This window comes from Accipiter gentilis, chromosome 28 (assembly GCF_929443795.1).
Source record: "Accipiter gentilis chromosome 28, bAccGen1.1, whole genome shotgun sequence".
Lineage (NCBI taxonomy): Eukaryota > Metazoa > Chordata > Aves > Accipitriformes > Accipitridae > Astur > Astur gentilis.
In genome coordinates, this window is record NC_064907.1 from 13,493,075 (window position 1) to 13,511,866 (window position 18,792).

Sequence of the window (18,792 nt, forward strand, 5' to 3'; positions counted from 1 at the left end):
TGCATGTCCCATCAGGTTGGTCAGCACAACTGGCATGAACATGTACACACCACGCAAGGAGTGGTGGAAATGGCATTAACCTGGCCAGCATTCCTGAAGGTGCAGAAGGGACGGCATTATTCCCCCCGCACCCCTATGTGCCCAAGCAGAACAAGCTACCGACTGTTCCCAAGCTAACATTCATAGATATTGAGGATCGTTTAGTACATAGAGGTGTATTTATGTTTTTCAGTTTATGACAGTGAATCTATTTGCATTTAAACTGCTCAGTCTGACACTTTGGCATTTTTTTCTGAAATTTTACTTCTATGACTTCAACCAGCTCTGCATTATCTTCTCATGCATAGTGGTCTTGCATCTAGAAATACAGGTACCACAGAGTAAGCAACTCGGCGTTTCAGCAGCGAGCACCCAGATTTACTGGGAACAACACTTTGCTGACTGTGAGGAGAAGCTGGTGTTGCAGGGTGATGTTATGCTCTTTATCACCATCAGGACTTGTGTATTTCTGAGCCTCCAATTTCACAAAGAAAAATCTATGTGTCTCTTCACATCTGCTCCTCTTTCTCCAATCCTACCTGCCCCAGCCCACCAGCAAGTCATCAATCTTTGCCAAATGTTGGTGTTGAGGGGAGCGTTGCTAAGTCATTATACTGCTTGATCTGGCATGAGTAGATGCATTAAAGACATCAGAGACGATCTGTAAAGGGAGTTTTGGGGAAACCTAGAAGAATAGGACCAATGTGGCTTTTCCAACTGCCAGGTTTTTTGTTCCAAAAGCTTTGCAATTTAAGGTCTGTACTATTGTTATCGATGCTTAGTGCATGACTGAATTTCTATTTTTTTTTTCAAACTCTGGCCTCATTCAACCTCAGTGAGCTTGCATGGGTCATTTAGAGTGAAAGCATGCTTGTAAGTAAACATTGATTCACTGTGTTAGACAAAGAAGAATGAAAACGAGAACAAATCACATTACATTTGCTTAGATGACTTGTTCATATACCTTACTGGTGGACTTTCTATAAGCCCATATCTAAAGCTCGTCTCAATAAATAAAGATCAGGGGGTACTTTTTCTTTTTACAGAAAGAAAAAGCAATTTGGTAACAAATTACATGTGCAGAAACGTGATAGGTGCAGAAGTAATGCTAAGCAGTCATGTTGACCAAAGGGTCTCATTGATAGCCCTTTGGCAAGAGTCCTACACTCCCCAGGCCAGCTGACCTGCTGAGACACGTGCACAGCTCTAGTAATTGCTGGCATTTTGAGCTTTCCCAGATCCCTTTCCTCTGTCCATGTTTTCTTCTCTCTATTGCTTTTTCTGAGTGCCTTGGCACAAAATTCCTGTCCTTTTTGATGACTGGCTTAATGTGTACATCACATTTCCTCAGTTCAAATGCCACGGGCACAGGCAAATATGTGTTCCAGGTTTGTTTTATTCAAACAGCTGGAACTGTCATGTAATCTTCATTTGTTGCAAAACGGAGATTAGGTACAAAATAGGAAAAAATACAACTAGTCTTTACTTTTCTGTACCACCTCTGAATACTCATGCATATGCCCCTTCTCCTTGTCAGGAGTGAGTGACTCCTTCCCTCTTCTGCAAACCAGTCCATGAAGATTCCCCAGACACATTTCCTGCCACAAGTCTTCTCTGCTTCTCCAGCTGTGAGCTGCATGGCCCTGATAATGAAAGAGTAACCGTTTCATTGTAGGCTTTATCCCTGGTTCTCTCTGCTCTGCATCATGGACCTGCATCTTTGCCTGGGCTCTTTCCTTCTCTCTCAATAACACTGTTTGTAGGGCACTTGCTACAGCAGCAACTCAGGCTATTACCGGGCCATGCTGCAGTTTTGGAGGAGGTAAAAGTTTTCATGTTTCTGAGGGTCCCATTCTTTCACTGCATTTAGTCCTTTAAAAATTAATCCAGGAAGGTGGAGGGCATCACTGCACAACTTGCTTGTCAAGAGGACAAATGACAGACAACATCTTAGAGCAGCCCTGCTCTACCCTGAGAGGAGATCAGCTGTGAGATATGTTGAGCAATGTGGTTTTGAAACTGCTGAGTTGACATGAGGCATCAGTATCACATTTTTTAGCTAAGTGTGACCTGCGTGAAGTGCTTTTAAAATAGCAGGACATCGTTCAGACTCATTAATAGGTCTTGCTGTGCCAATGCAGTATCATTTCTCCCTTTATATTTTCAATCTTTTCCTTCAAAAACTCTCTAGAGGACTTCAAGTTGAACAAGAAGTGGGACAGCACTGTAATTTAACATCTGAGTCTTCTTTCTGACACTTAGCCTATATTTTTCTTTTCTTGGTCCTGGCTCATTGCTCTTCACAATGAAGTATATCCCAGCGCCCTGATTATTCAACTCACTTCGCACTTTCCTATGACTTTTAAACAAGCATTCACCTTTTCTCCTCCCAGAGGGAATCTGAGATCAAAGCAAATCTCTGCCCATCCGTGTCCAGGGGAGGAGGCAGGAAGGTAGGTGCAGCGAGCATCCTCCAGCAAAGCTGCTCAGCTGCTTGGTGGGAGCTTCTTACCTCTCCTTCAGCTACTGTAGGTTGTGCAGTTCAGGCCACAGGCTGGCTCAAAGGAAGTAGGGAGGCTGATAAGGGTTACTCAGAAAAACTTCAGTTTTTTTCCAGTGACACAGTAAAGAAGCCCAGGCAGTTGCCCATAGTATGCGTGACTCTCACATGTAGGACCAAAATTCACACGGGAAGTGGGAACAATAGCACTTTACTGTATGAAAACATATTCTAATCCTAGATGGCATTCCTGTTTCCATAATTAAAAGGGACTCATAAAACACTCTTCCCCCAAAATTCTGCTCTTTTTTTAATAGCATTGTGCATTACTTGAACCATCCCTGAAAGCCTCCTGTCAGTGTTCTTAGGAGATTTTTGCAGGGGGTTGGAGACGTTAGCAGTTTATTCGGAGGTGAGGGGGTGTTGTATATTTTCCACTTGGTAAACTTCAGGAATTGGGTTTTCATCCAGTTTTGCCAGGAGGAGTGTCAGAAGTGGGGAGGTCCCAGCAAATGCCTCCTGAGAGGGTTAACCAGTTTGCTAAAGTGACAGGAGTGTGGATGGCTGATACAGCCCTGTCTTCTCCTGGGCTCATCAATCACTGGAAATACACAGGCTAACAAATGCAGACAAAACCCTGAACTTAAAATGGTTCACTTAAAAAATCCCATTACCTCTGAATTCCTTGTTTTCAGGTTTTTTACTCTTGTAATGTCACATTTCTGTTACTTCTCTAGACACAGTTTCTCCTAGAGAAAAGTCTGAACTTTCCATGTGAAAAAAACAAGTAGGTTTTTATTTATGACACCCTCTGAATCATCCTTAAATATCAGGGAAAAGGAACAAGGCTCTTTTTGCAGAAAAACCTTCAAGAGCTAATTTATAAAGCTCTTTTGTTTCAGACCACAGCCATTCTTCTGGGCTACCAACCATCTGCGTTCACTGCAGTGATGGATAATGCCAGCAGAAAGCCGCAGTACCTTCTGCACTGTTTATCACAAGTGTGATGTTGACTTTTGTGTCACTTCCAAAGTGGGGGTGAAGCCTTAGCCGCATCACACGGTAGCATCCATTTTCCCACAGACTGCTTGGCACACAAAACGCAAACAGTCCTCTTTTATCTGGAGAGGTAAAATAGGACGAAAGGAACAGCTCAAGGGCTTAGCTTTCATGCAGACGGAGGAAAATAAACTAGAGGCTCAAAGCAGAGTAGATAAAAGAAGAGCAAACTGACATTGTTAAGAGCTAAGTCAATGAATGCTCAGAGAACTCGGCTCCTTGTAAGACACAGTCGAGCTCTGCAGAAATTATCCCGAACGATGAAATTCAGCCTGGGGCAGAGGACCAGGCAGGGTATATGCATCACTTACACCCCACTTAACCTGTGCAATTTCAACAGTGCCTAAGTTACATGCCAGATCTCTCCAGAAGACTAAATTTTCACTTTATAATTTCCAGCAAAGAGTGAACAGTGAGAGTTTAGTTTTGTTTAGCAGAGAAGGTGTGGTGGAGGCTTCTTTCCCACAGAGGCATGGCTGAATGTTTTACTCTGTTTATTTTTATTTTTAAGATGCTGGGCTGGTCAACAGCCTCTTGGTGTTTCTCCTGAGCGAGTCACTAAAAAGTCATGTTGGTAGATAACTTTGCACCTGTAATTTCCAAGAGAAGAGAGCCACAAGCAGTGTCCTGTGGTGCAGAAGTTCCTTTTGTTACCTGAACCAAAGGATTTAGATAAAACTTGCAAATGGAACTATTTTCTTCAACAGTTTCTTTTAAGTATGGCTGCCATAAAGATAACATATCTAAGGTGGTTTTGATGAAAAACTGGGATTGGGGTGTTACATTAGTTTTTTAAAAAAAAACTATTGTGAAGAATTATTTTCCTGCTGTCAGTGGAGCTCGGGCTCTATCTCGCCACCATGCTGAGATGAGTGGCTGCTCTGCCGGTTAATAACCCAATTCTTTATTAATGAGCTGGGTTTCCTGGCAGCACTGCGTCATCTCCCATGCCACCCCGTGGTCCAAGACACCCCCTGCCACCCCTGCTCCCTCTCTCCTTTTGGGGACAGCGGGGGCCAAGTGCTCTAGCGTGAGAAAAAACTCTTCCAGCCATTGACCCCTGGGAAGAAAACCTGATGTGGAGTCCCCAGACTGTAGTTCTTATGAGGCACCAGAAGCATGTCCAGATATGTTGCTGTTCATGTATTTCAGCTGAATGATTTGTCTAACTGAGTAACGACATTTTATTATATCATTTTTGCTGCCTTTCATTTCAAGGAAGGGAACAGATCCTCTTCCTAAGGCATCTTGACCCCCCTGCAAGGGGAGGGAGGTGAGCGGTCACCGTGCTGCTCGTGGCACAGACCGATGGGGTAGGGCAGAGTGACACTAATCTGTACCCAGTTCCTTTTATAGTGCCACCTGTCCCATTACTGCAGCTGGAGAAGTGCTGCACCAGAAATAACAGTGTGACGTTGGCCTGGAGGATGCCGCCTTTGAGTCACAACCCGGTGGAGGGTTACATCTTGGAACTTGATGATGGAGACGGTGGCCAGTTCCGAGTGAGAATTTCATTCAGCATTTATTTGTGTTTTTTTGTATGTGACTTTCCTCAGAATATGGATTTGGGTTTGTCTGAGGGTGGGGAGAGGGGGTGGGGAAGATACGGGTTGTCAAAACATCCCTGCTTCCGTTGCGTGGATGTGGAAAGCAGTGCAGATGCTGCTTATTAAAAGGCCCCCCAGCTTGGGTAGGAAGTTTGGTTGAGGTTATTCTCAGGGCTTTGACAAAGAGGGCCTTGAGGTCCCTGAGAAAAAAATCCCCTACTAGCCTACAGGAGCTGAAAGTAGTTCATTCCACAAAACAGAGGTCTCTTTGAAGGCCCTACTCTCAGCTGTCCATAGCACCCCGTTTCAACAGCTGAGATTCTTGGTCCAGAAATGCAACTCATTTTTTCCTGGTTTTCTGAGTAAAAATGAGCTCCTGTACAAAAATACGGGATTTCTAAATCTTTTCTCTGGGAGTGGATGAGACCAGGCTGGTGGAAGCTTTCCACAGACACGCTGTGATGGGGTTGGTAAGTATGGGAAGGCATCCCAAGTGCTGTCCTTCCAGACCCTCGGGGGGATGCCACAACGGCTTGCTCCTTGCTGCAGGTACAGGGTACTTAGAGGCTCCGTCCTTTCTCACCACGTCCCAATAAACAAACTATGGAAATAATTAAATCAGCTTTCTGCCAGCCACGGTCCTGCTGGAAGCTGTGACCCTTCCTTCTCAGACAGGCTTCATGCTCCTGTTGCTGCAGGACTAGGCTGGCCCCGTGCATTCCCTAGGGACTAGTGCCTTGAAAGCATCTGGAGGTCATTGTGGAGTACAGCTGCTCTCTTCAGAAATGGGAAATTTTGCCAAAAACATGTGATGGCATTTCTTCAGGAGCTGCAAACTACCTTCTCACTGGAAGCCTAAAGTTTTCTCAATCTGAAAATGGCCTGGCATGGGTCCATCTAAGGAATTGCCTCCCTGTGCCAAAGGGCTGCCCCCATAGCCAGCGAAGGCACCTGATTTGGATGCCCCTCATTAGAAGAGAGCAATACTGGCAGAGTATTTTGAAGAGGGCACTGTGTTTCTCCTCAGTTCCTTGGTCCAAGTCTTGTTTCACATGGGTTTGAAGAGGCTGGTCTCCGGTACTGAACGGGGGAAAATGTACCTTTGTGAACGGCTGCTGGGAGCTGCTGGTAGAGTTACTGTTAGTAGGTAAGAGTGTTATCAGTGCATGATGAATGAAGAGTTAGGAACAAGGTGTAATGAATTCCAGTGTCTTGCATAAGCACTTTTCAAGTGCTATTCACATCTAAATAAATCCTTGTGAATAAACAAGATTTCAGGCTGGTGCGGATCCAAGCCCATTTGGGGGTGGGGTTTTGTAACTGGCAAAGGTTTTAGGGCTGCCAGCGCTGCCATGTCAAGATTTTGGATTGAAAAAGATACAAAACCATCCCAATCCTTAAAAATCTAGGTTGACAGCTTCTCAGGGGAATGCTTTGCTTGCTGTGGTAGGAACACCCTCAGTTTTACCCATTGAAAGATAAACTGCAGGCTTCTCAGAAATGCCATTTCAGTAAGAGTTTGCTGACCCTTTTCATGAAGGATTATGTATCTGAAAGCAATGACACTGACTGCACTTTACCAGTATTCAATGGGTGGATTTAAAGAATAGGTTTTGTCTCCCATCATAGCAGAGAACATCAATCTGAATAAGCACAAGCAGTGAACAGTGATAAAAATATGAAGTGGATTAGAAAATGTGAGAGCTGTCTTACAAATACAACTTTTTGCACAGACAGCGTATGTTATGACATGGAGATGAATTAAGCTATTCTATTAAAATTCTTCTTTCTCTCCATGGAAGATCGTCAGCTAACTCAGAACCCAAGAGATTTCGTTATTTGTAGCAGCCACCATGGTAGCAAAGTGGACAAACACATGGCCCGCTGTAAACTTAGGTAATCCCTTTCTTATTCATCACATACTTAATTCACTTTAGGTTCATATCAAAGAGCCTTAATCAACAGGACTGCTCTTAGGCATATATGTAAGTGTCTTAACTGAACTGGGGCCTGAGTGTCTGCTTAGTCACAGCCTTAAGCTCTTTAGGGCCTTTGCTACCATAAACCTATGGATTTCACAGAATCGGAGAAATCGGAGGTGGAAAGGAATTGTGACCTTCAACCCGCTGCCAAGAAAGGATTTTTTCCTTTTCTGTCATTTTCTGTTCAGTTTTCCAACAAACACAAAGTTTCCAGGCTTCTTTCAGTTCATCATAGACTGTACAATCTGACCGATCCTCTTCATTAGCCTGCCTAGACGTTTCTCCTCCTGAAATATCTCACATTACCCAAGTGCTTGCTGGTCAATAAATCTTTGCAGACTTTTATGATGTCTCTGTTGTCTAGTTGCTGTTTCATCATGTGAGCCTAATCTTTAGGAGATCAGTTTCTTCTGGCTCTGTGTTTGCAGGTTTCAAAACTGTATTTTAACACAGGCACAAAACAACCTTTCCAACAGAATAAAACTGAGCTTACTTGATTTTTTTATTTTTCCATGCCCCCCTTTTTTGGTCCTATGTAAATATAAGAATGGCCACGGTGGGTCAGGCACTGGGACTACTATCCAAAATAGTGTTTTGGAGGAGATGTTTAGGAAAAGAGGATAAAAATTAAGGTCTTTCTGTGTTGCCCTTTATTGCTGTAGCCTTCCAGCTTCATCTTCACCTTAGTGTCTCCACTGCTAACCATCCTGGATGTCTCCACTGCTGTGGCTGACCATGTTATAACAGCATAACTTCTACATTCTGGGAAGCAGTGAGAAGCTGTTCACTTGTGGCTTATATTCAGGAGTCTTAACATATGAGCACAAGGCACAGAGAAACAGTTAAACTGTGTCCCTCTTTCTCTCTCTCCTTTTTTTTTCCCGGAACCTTTAGGAAGTATATGTTGGCAAGGAGACTCTCTGCACCATCGATGGCCTTCATTTCAACAGTACCTATAACGCAAGGGTCAAAGCTTTCAACGCATCGGGAGTTGGTCCTTACAGCAAGACAGTTATTTTACAGACATCAGACGGTGAGTTGGGTTTTTGCCAGTTTCTAAGTCAAAAGCTGCAGGTCTCAGTGGCAGGACACTTGCACCCTTTATACCCACTAATACCTTTGGCACTCACCGGCATGGAGATTTTGGATCATCTGAGTGGTGAAGCCGGGAAGTGCATGTGCACAGGGACTGAGCTCTCCTCCTAGCACTCTTGGGGATTTTCCATTATCAGTGACACTTCAGGTTTCACATCATGCAATTTTATTTGGCTGTAGAAGTTTAGGGTCTAGCTAAGATTCTTATTTGCTTTGGTGTACAGAAGCAGTTGTGCAACACACAGGATATTTTTGTGCCATTCTGTCTCCACTTCTCCATATATCTTCGGAATTTGCCTTTTTCTTCACTACTGTTTCAATTTCACAGCAAGGTTTGATAATATAGAGATGGGAATTCATGCTTGTTCCTCTGTAATTATACTTGACATCCATACGGGCCTTACAAGAAGTTCATCTTCATTAATGATATTGTAATGAATCAAGAAGTGCATGCTATTATCACTTCTACTTTTATGCTGTGTTGCCAAAATAGGCCAGTGTAAAATATTTATACTTTTAAGAGCTTTTCCTGTTTGGGGTTTTTTTTTTTCCCCTTTTTTTCTTCCTTTGATAAACTAGTGAAGTCAGTCCTAAACACTGAAGTCAGCATAGACACAGTGGAACTCCATTTCCATTAAAAGTGATCCTGAACCAATTCACCCATGTAAGCAGTTTCCATATCATGGAGAAGCCTTTGTCTCTTCAGTGACTTTCTTGTTACTGTGTGAGAACAGAAAGTCACTGCCCTTGGCAGGTTACGTTCAGAGGAACAAGCACGGATAATATAAGGCAGTTCTGAGCTGGAAAAGAGCAGGGTACCAGCTCAAAGCAATGATGTTGTGTAGCTGCCTACAGTAACAAGGAAAGGTTGTCTTTATTACCTGAAAGTGCAGCGGGGTCTTTAGGAAGGCAGAATCTCATTCTCTTGATGGAAGTAAAGCAGACGACACTTGAACACAGCCCATTCTGCCATAATCCTGCCTTTCCTTTTCCCCTTCCACAGTGGCGTGGTTCACCTTCGACCCCTCTTCAGCTCACAGAGACATAGTGCTGTCGAATGACAACCAGACTGCTACCTGCAACAGCTACGATGACCGGGTTGTTCTTGGCACAGCAGCCTTCTCCAAGGGCGTGCATTACTGGGAACTGCATGTGGACCGGTATGACAACCATCCGGATCCAGCCTTTGGTATTGCCAGGATTAATGTCGTCAAGGACATGATGCTAGGCAAGGATGACAAGGCATGGGCCATGTACGTTGACAACAACCGCAGCTGGTTCATGCATTGCAATTCTCACACCAATCGGTAAGCGACACTTGCATGCTTTTCTGATTACTGATAGTTTTTTCTGCTTTGCATCAGAGGAAGGGATCTCAGCAAGCCATCTAGTCCATCTCCCTGATAAATGTAGTTATTTTATTCCTTCTTAAAAATCACTAGTGACAGCGATTGCATCTCAGCAATCTGTGCTGGTATTTATCCTCACTGTTAGCAGTTTTTTTCCTAAGATCTAGCCTAAATCTCCCCTGTAGTGATTTAAGCCCATTATTGCACATCCTACCCATGTTATCAGCAGACAGGAGTGCAGCGCACTGGGATGCAGGATTTCTCTCTCATTGCTGGAGGAGTGTGTGGGGGAAAGGTGGTTGAGTCTCTTCCTTCGGAGGATTCTTGGCTGCAGGGTTGCACAATAATTAGGCAAAGCACTGGTGGGCACCTGTCCAAAATGCAGGTGTTTATTGCCAGTCCTGAAAGCTGATTAAAGGTAATGCCTTAGGTCACACCTGGGGTGATCAGGACGCAGGGGACTGTTTGGCAGTGAGGGCTAAGTGACAGCTTCCATCCAACTGAGCCATTGCACTGAAGAGCTTCTGTTATACCAGATGATTAAAAGAAAGGCTTGCAGTGATTTTTAAAATGCTCAAATGCAGGTATTATCTCCTTAAAGAGATAAGTTCATGCCAGCATGCCCTGGATCCTAAAGCTGGTTGTAATGTCTCCTGTTGAATAGTCATTTATACTCTAAAGCATACTTGTAAGTATACTGCAATTGCTGGGAATTTTTGTTTGAAGAATAGTTTGATTTTGCAGTTCCTTACAGACAGGTGGAAGAACCTTACAGCTGGATCAAAAGCTATCTGAAGTCAATTGGAATATTTTCCATGGCTCCAAAGACCTTAGATCATGTCCTAAGAAAATGTAGAGTAAAATGACATCAGTGTAATAAATGTATCATCAAAAGTGTCTCTCTCCCTTTAACATCTTGATTCAATTTAGTGTGGCAGTAATGTTAAGCTGTATTAATTTTAACGCTCTGTGAAACAGCTTATGTTTTCTGGAAAAAAGCTGGCAATGATTCTGTGTACTACTGTCCCAGAAACCTATTTTATGGATTTGGTCCTCGGCATGCTCCACACGAGCTAAGCAAGCGCTTTTTTTTCTGGGAAGCTCAAACAGTGGAAACACTTTGGATTTCCAATCATCCTGTTTAAACAGGAGAACTAAGTGCTTTCTGTTGATGGTAGTCTCCTGGTTTTTACTAGGTAAAACACAAAGGCTTTGCAGGCACATCCAAGGCATAGATAGACCCGTGGAATATCTGTTCAAGTGAAGTACACTCGTAAAGGGCATGTAGTCTTATGAAATCACATGCGCTTCAATGAAATTAGGTCTAGGCATTATATTTTTAACCGTGACAGTCAAGTAGGTCAGTTTTTTAACTCATTAGCTGTAACAGTCTTGTGGAAACAGTTATTGCTGCCTAGTTGTTTTTCCCCACTGGAGACAAGTGCATGACAGCACAGTAACACAGTCCAAAGGAAATTTATTGTCAGCTTTTGGCCTCTCAGATGTTATTGTGATGGAAGTTACATCTTAGTAATCACTTCATGTTTCCTAATCTTCATGAGAATAAATTAGGGCAATAAATAAAGGACTAGCTTTGAGGATAAGCTGAGGTGGAGCTTGAAAGACCTATTCATGGGACCTGTCACGTTTAGAGTATTTTCCTGTTCCTTTCACTCACAGCAGGCAGAATTGGACCTGTCTACATCCTTAAAAACTAGCATGCCTTCTGTAATGCTAGAAGAAGAGGCATGAACAGAAGACTCTAATGCTATCAAAACCAGAGGAAACCTTTGAGAACAGGTTAAGCAAACTGGTTAAGAAATCACTTTAGGGCAGGGATATAGCTTTATGAGGTGCCTTTCAGCCTCGTTGTTCCTGGAATTAATCAGTTCACACCAGAGATGATGCATGCCTGTTGCTAAGAGGCACTGGCATTCATTGCAATAGATCCATTCCTTGGCAAAGTTCCCAAGAGCAGGAGTACCTGGTGCTATAGGCGATACTCTAGCCACTACATGGTTATGTAAAGAAAGAGATGGAAATTGCACTGAGCTGTTTGATGCTGAAAGACAGTGGGAAGTCAAAATGTAGAGAATTGGGAGTGCGGTCTTAAAGCCCCCTGTGATCAGGAGAGTCTCTTCACTGATTTCAGAAACCTCAAGACAAGTTTTTCATCACACAAAAATGTTATAATTGACTGAAAAATACTGTTCTCGACAATAGGTGTGATGAAGTTCTAAAGTTACTGTAAAGCTCATGATTAAAATACTGTTAACAGAGTTAAACTAATTCTTCAGTTTATTAAAGAGTTCATAAATTGTTAAACCTTATTTTTCAATAATAGTGAAGCTTATTACTATCTTTAATTGCTCATGCCAATCCATTCGTCCTGTTCTGCACATTGTCCAAGCTGCTGCTGAAAGCATCTTAGAAAAACAGCCTCCGCCACCACAGGCAAAGGCATTTGTCATGGTAGCCAAATTCCCCCATCTGTACTCTGACCTTCCAGGCTTCCACCCAGCACTTCCACACTCAGGACTTAATTGTTGCACACAAAAATAAAAATGTGTGTAGGACTGTGAGAAAAGAGGTGTGAGAAGTGGGATTTACTTGAAATAATGAAAGAGTGGTGCATAACTTCAAAACTAGATTATAATTTATTATTGAAGAAGTATTGTAACAAACAGTTGTATTTTCCCTTTACATGGCCTGCAGATTACTAGGGGCCTATGGTATAACTGTCATTAAGTAGTTTAAAAAAATGCATTACAGTAAAGTAGCAGCTTTTTTACATGCTGTGACAGAAGAAAGTGCACCAGGAAAGACATCAACATCAGTTGGAGTCTCTTGAGCTAGCCAGCTTCTTTTATTGCAGCTAAGGCATTCATTAGAAAAATGATCCTGTAATACTGTCAAAATGATGTACAGAAGAGTGAGGAAATGCCTTGCATAAGTTTGCTCATGAAACTTTGACTCTCCCACCTCTCCTCCTAAAGGAAGTGACCATGACAGTAGTCCAAAAAGCACTGGAGTCCTCAAAGTACTGTTCCCAAGGAAATCATGGTCTGCTGGGGAAGAGCAGCTGTTCAGTCTCGGAAGAAGCAGCACGGCAAAGTGCCTTTGCCCTGCCTTCATCCTGTCAGAGCTGGATGCTCACCACGGGGACGTGGTGGCTGAGGAACGGGACAATCTACCTGCTAAAGTCCTGCCAGCCTTGTGGCAGCAAGGAAGGGAGAGGGACCCCATCCCTCTGCTCTGGCCCCGTACCCCTGGAGGGGTCTCAGCTGGGTCCAGCACTCGACTCACAGGCAGCATCTATCTCCTCTTCAGCAGGGCTGTCCCCAGGGGCTGCAGAGGAGTCACTCAATGTCACTGTGCAGCACACAGCTAATTAGCCCACAAGAAGCAAATTAGCTTATCATATAGGAAAGAGCATAATAATCTCAAAAAGGCAAAGTTGCAGTTTCTGTTGCCATAAGAGAATCAATGTCCTTTAAAAGGATGTCACAAAATCTATTTTAAAACACTGCAGGATATAAAACATGGTGCCCTACAATCAAAGCTGTTCCTAAACAGAGAAGGAAAAAAAAAGTCTACTCTGTTTGTAAATAGCTCTAGATCGTAGTACTGGTGCTTCCCACAATCTCATCACAGGTTTTATGATTGAGTGCTCTTAATAAAAACAGTCTAGATACTGACATACTGAGGATAGGTAAGCATCTTGAGTTTTGTGGGAAAATAATTTACTTTATGGTTTTGGAGAAGAGCTCAAAGAGAAACCTATTAATGCTCATAGGACCAGAAAGCAAATAAAAGGAACCTGAGAATGGTAAAGTTTGAAATCTAACACACCTCAGAGTCAATTCGTGATTCTCAGCTATACTATTATTGTTTGAAGAGCTTTAAATGAAGAAGACAGAATAGTATTCTATAATTATGCCACAGATGAAACTCCCTTTACCTTCAGAGGAAATGCCATGTGCCACATTTAATCTAAAGGAAACCTGTTTCTGACACCTAGTGGACAAGACGAAAATTTCTCAATCTGCACTATGTTCTTCCTAATCATATTTTGATCCCCCCCCTTTTTTTAATATTTTGTCTACCTATTGCGATAAATTTTATGTTAGAATTGCATTAATCCTGTGAATGTTGTGTGCCTGAGGGGAGCACGTGGGACAAAAGACAGCTGCTTCCTTTCCTGTTGCAAATTATTTGAAATCTGATTTACCCTGAATAAATTGTGTCAGGCTGTAAATCCATCACAGAGCCCCCATAATATTAGCAGAGTAGCAGTGCCTGTGGCCAATCTGCATATCTAGTAGATTTTTTTGCTGGGTGCTCTTTAAAGTAATACTGGGTTTGACTAAACCCCAAATCAAAGTGCATTAATGTCAAATTGCTCAAGCGTGTAATGGCTGGCTGAGTCTGTCCTGGCAAGCTCTGATACTGTGGTAGCTCTCAGCAGCTGCTCCTGACACAACCAATTATCACTGATATTAATAACCGTGCCTGCACACTTGAAACAGCTCCCAGTCCTATAGCTGAGCACCTTGTCCGTCAGAGAGCTACGCTTATCCCTAACCAGCCCCAACTCCCATTCCTCCCCAAAAACCACGGTCTGCTGTACCTGTGCTGGCTCCTGCGTCTCTGGAAAGCTGGGTCCCCTTAGAGAATGCCAAGGTGAGTACTCGAACTGGAAGTCTGAGTCTCACGGTGTAGCAGGCATAATGATTAGAAATGAACACCTAGGAAACCAGCTTTCTGCTTTTTCATTCCCTGCTGTGCATCACTTCACTATAGCAGGGATGCTCGGAGGAGCCGTGTCTCCAGGACTCCTGTCCCGCACGCTCCGTACTGACCTGACTTGCTCACCTGCCCATCTCTCAGCAGCCGAGGGGACCTGTTAGCTCTGGACCCTGTTTTCAGCTCTTAGATTGCAGTCGGTGGAGAGATGGACCTGATTTCTCTTTAGGATCCCCCCACTAAGCTCCCACGCATGTGGTACATATGCTTCAGATAAAGGGGTGGATCAGGTCATTGCCAAATGCTGCAGGGATAATCATTTCACTGTGCTGCTCTGCTCTCCCGTTGCCCTTGTCCCTGAAAGAGCAGCGATGGTGTAGCATGCTACTTTTACCACCAGTGTGGTCTCTTTGTACCTTAGGACTGAAGGAGGAGTTTCCAAAGGTGCCACCGTTGGTGTTCTTCTGGATCTGAACAAGCACAACCTGACCTTTTACATAAATGGGCAGCAGCAAGGGCCTCCAGCATTTGAAAATGTCGAGGGTGTCTTCATGCCTGCGTTGAGCCTCAATCGAAACGTCCAGGTAAGTCTGCTGCAGTTCAGTCCCACTTACCCTTCTCATCTGAAGGCGATTGTATGCTACCGGCCATTGCTGCTGGGGCTGCTAATGCTGTCTGTAGGTAGTCAGTACGGACAGGGGCTCTTTCCTTCTCAGACTGACACCTAGGCTACTAACACTTTTTGGAGAACTGCATTTGACTTTCTGCCTTGCCTCACAGATGTGAGGAATAAGCTTGTAAAACCAAGTAAAAGTACCTGCACGCGCTAATTCCTACGCTTATTTTGCTGCAGCTCTCCACTTGGAAAGCAGCGTTGCTGAGGTTTGCTTCCTCTGCCAGTTTGACTAAAAAAACATGAGTATCCTAATTCCTCTTAGATCTTACAGTTGGAGATTATTAACATTGGCAAGAGCCAGAAATGTGAGCAGCACAGTGGTAAGGAGAGCAAAATCAATGTAGGTCAGAGAATTAGTGCAACAGAGAAGAGCCAGGCAGCATGTTGGTTCGTGCTCTTTCTGAATTTTGGAGGTTGCTCTCTGTTCTCAAGAGGGCCTCCTCTTGGAGGAACCTTCTTTAAATATAATGCATTTTTACTTCAAGACCACCGCATATGGCTAGAAAGAGGACGTAGTGTAAGGGAGAACCTATGGAAACATCCAGGAGCCTGAGGGCTGAAGGAAGTCAGCTTAGGTCAGACAGGACCAATGCAGCCAGGGTGGAACTCTCATCATTTAAAACCAGAAACCTTGCATGGCTTTATTAGTGCATGAACATTTAGCATTTGTTACTGGTGGCATCCAAGTCTTTCAAGGAGGTTTCATAGCTTGATTGTATTTGATGCACCAACTTGGAAGACACAAGCACTTCTCTAGGCACCTCACTGCTCTATTCAACACGGATTTTTACTCGCAACCTACCTTCAGTTTTAGTTACCTACATCCTTTAAGTATCTGGCTTACATTTCTTAGGGCAGTTGAGTTAAGGCAGAGCATGGCTGACAAGGGGAAACTCTGAGACTAAGTTTGTGTTTGCTGTTGAATGGTGCTCTGGTATATCTGTGTGGGAACCCTGACCTTGTAGAGATGTCAGGATATAGAAGGAGCACCAACCCTGACCTTGTAGAGATGTCAGGATATAGGAGGAGCACCAAAATGTCCTGTGTTCTGTCCTGCCAGGACAGCAAAGATAAAAGGATTTTCTTATATTTGGTATATGGGCACCACTGTGTGATCCCAGTCCTGAAGTACTTGGGGTCCCTCACACAAAGATGCCATCCATCTTGTGTCTAGCAAGCAACACTGCTGGAGACCTACAGCTGGTGGCTGGATTATGGAAGAGGTATGGACACTTGGCTTCTAGACCCTGAGGTGTTCAGGAGGGAAGGAGGAAGGAGACTTGTGTATTGCAGGGGCTCAATATCATTTCCATTAACATTGTTGATGACTTAAACCTGGACCTGAAGTCCTGCAGCCCCTTCCCTGTCATTTACTTGCTCTTGGCCTTCACAACTGCTTTCTGCTGAGGACATCCCAGTTTTGAATCTATGTGTTATTTCTTCTTTGTGCAGGTGACCTTGCACACGGGACTGGAGGTGCCACAATGTGTAAAACAGCCCAAGTTGCCCAACAACTAAGGAAGCCCCTGCCCGACCCTGTGCTGGATTCTGTAAGCTTTCTCAGTGTGATTTGGCACTTTTCAGTAAGTCAGTAAAAAAGCATTCTCTTCCCTGACTTAAAACATGGTACAGCATGTTGCTCACCGAATAATCTGCTGGTTACAGCTAGCACACTTCATTTTTAATTTAACAGCCATAGCAAGCATACCCACTGAACTGGCAGTCAATTACAGATGGGTACCTGAACATATCTACACTGCATTGCATACATATGTACACATATGTGCACGTGCACAGACACGTACATTTATAAAGCAAAGGGTTAAATGAGTGTATTTTGGCTGGATGGCTGGATTTGCGCTTAAAAGATATTAGGGATGCTGGAAAAAAATAGGTAAGACTAAGACTGAGGGACAACGGCTGTTGGAGCAATTTACCAGTAGGTGAACTGGATTCCCGTGAAGTCCTTATATCAAGAAAGCATATGTTTTGACAGCTGAAGTGGAGGCTGTGTGCTTGAGAATTCCTGGTTGTCCATTACATGCAGGGGCTCAAATGACCATTAATTATTCTTTCTGGCTCTAGACTACAGTAAGCTATGGGATAACGTTCCCCTAGAATTCAGTGGCAGAACTTACCTCGTTGTCTTCAACGAGAATAAGATTGGTTTCCAAACACTGCCATGTAGTAGTTGCGCTCATTTTAGCTAACACTATGATATACGCAGAATTCAGATTCGAAAAGTAGAGAGAAAAATATCCTTGATACATTTTAGTGTTTGTTATGTAGGTGTGATTGTGGAGACTATCACATACAGATCTGATTGTGGTTATCAGCACAACTCTTGAAAAATGGTGCAGGGGAGATCCCTTTGAACTGAATTGATAAGAGATTTATTTAAATATGGCACATACAAAGTATCCCCTGTAGAGAAATGCTGCTTTCTAGCCTTCATCCTGATAAGCCTGGGGCCACTATAGTTCCAATGTAGCTTTGAGATCAGAAGCCTTAATTTTCTATGAGACTAGTTTGAGCCAATTAATGTCTTGATCCTAATGAAGCACTTGAGCGAGAGAGATTTTATAGCATTTATGTGTGAAATTCATCCCTAAGAATTTTTCTGGGTTGGGACACAAATCTTTTGCAAGGCTTACCTGTTTCTGGCATGTCCCATGAAAACAAGCAGCCATTTCAGGAGCTGCCCATGACAACAGGAGTCTGACTGACAGGGAACTTTTCCCACAGCCATGGCACTGTCACCAGCTTGCTGTTGTCAGAAAACACATTGATATGTGCATGTGCTGCTTTTCCTCTGAACCCAGTTAACGTATGCAAGCGTGTGTGTATAGCGGCACTGTGTCAGGACAAGATACAGCAGACTGCGTGAGCCCATGACACCTCGGACTCGGTCACTCTGATCCTATGTTAAGTGTGGTGCTATCAAATAAGAAAAGCAGAAACTTAAATCCCATCGATGCACTACTTCCTTTTTTTAAATCCTGCCGCATATACAAATTTTCCTCTCCAAGCATACGTATACGCACATGCATATTGTTATCAGACATGTAATTACTAAACCTGAAAACAAATATTGTAACTGAAATCCAGCTTACTGGCTTGCATTACACCACAGCCACGGGACAAACAGCCCAGGCCTGCTTTTGGGCAGCCTGCCAGGCCCCAAGCATCCTGCTGTGGGTCTGCTTCTGCTCTCTGGCCAGAGCACATCACTCAGGTCGTACTAAGTGATGGCAAGGCTTCCTGGCAGCAGGGCGGCCAGCATCTTCCCAGGGTTCATCCCACCTTGCAGCTGTTGTGGGGAACGAAACAGATCCGGGCTATTGCACAGACAAAAAGCAGTCTGCCTGTAACCAACCAAGCATCCTGTCGCCCACCTCTCCTGCAGAACAGCAGTGCACCTTCAATGATGTCAAGACTGAAATAGGAAAGAAAAGCAATGACAGGAAAAAATGACGTAAGCTTTTAAGTGGGAAAGCAACGGTACTTTCTTCAAAGTCTGGAATGGATTGTGTTAGTAGAGTTGTAGACATTGGAATAACTGTGCTATGCTCATCTTGGTTTCTTAAAGAATAGCCGAGACCAACTGTGTTACAATTTTCAGTTTCCTTTAATACCATATGAACTCATGCAGGATTTTCTAATTAGTGGGTCTGTTTTAACCTACCTCAGCTAGAATGCTACCAGACCCCAAATTTCCTCTTCAGTGTGCTCTTCTATGAACCTAACAGTTGCATAGCATTGGCTTTGAGTGTTGCCAGTCAGAGCAGTGTATGGGAAT

The 18,792-nt window shown here is 43.6% G+C and overlaps 1 protein-coding gene across 2 annotated transcripts in view; it reads left to right on the plus strand.

The window, feature by feature from the left end:
* The window catches only part of TRIM67 (tripartite motif containing 67), a 34,832-nt gene extending 16,890 nt beyond the window's left edge, over nucleotides 1–17,942 (plus strand). Inside the window, exons 6-10 of one of the 2 annotated variants that reach the window (XM_049831406.1) lie at nucleotides 4,955–5,100; nucleotides 8,022–8,160; nucleotides 9,226–9,529; nucleotides 14,739–14,901; nucleotides 16,446–17,942. In XM_049831406.1, coding sequence (XP_049687363.1) covers nucleotides 4,955–5,100; nucleotides 8,022–8,160; nucleotides 9,226–9,529; nucleotides 14,739–14,901; nucleotides 16,446–16,511 — 818 coding nt within the window. In that variant the 3' untranslated portion in view covers nucleotides 16,512–17,942. The remainder of the gene's footprint in view (nucleotides 1–4,954; nucleotides 5,101–8,021; nucleotides 8,161–9,225; nucleotides 9,530–14,738; nucleotides 14,902–16,445) is intronic. The other variant, XM_049831405.1, reaches the window with a different exon arrangement.
* The last annotated feature ends 850 nt before the right edge of the window (nucleotides 17,943–18,792 follow it).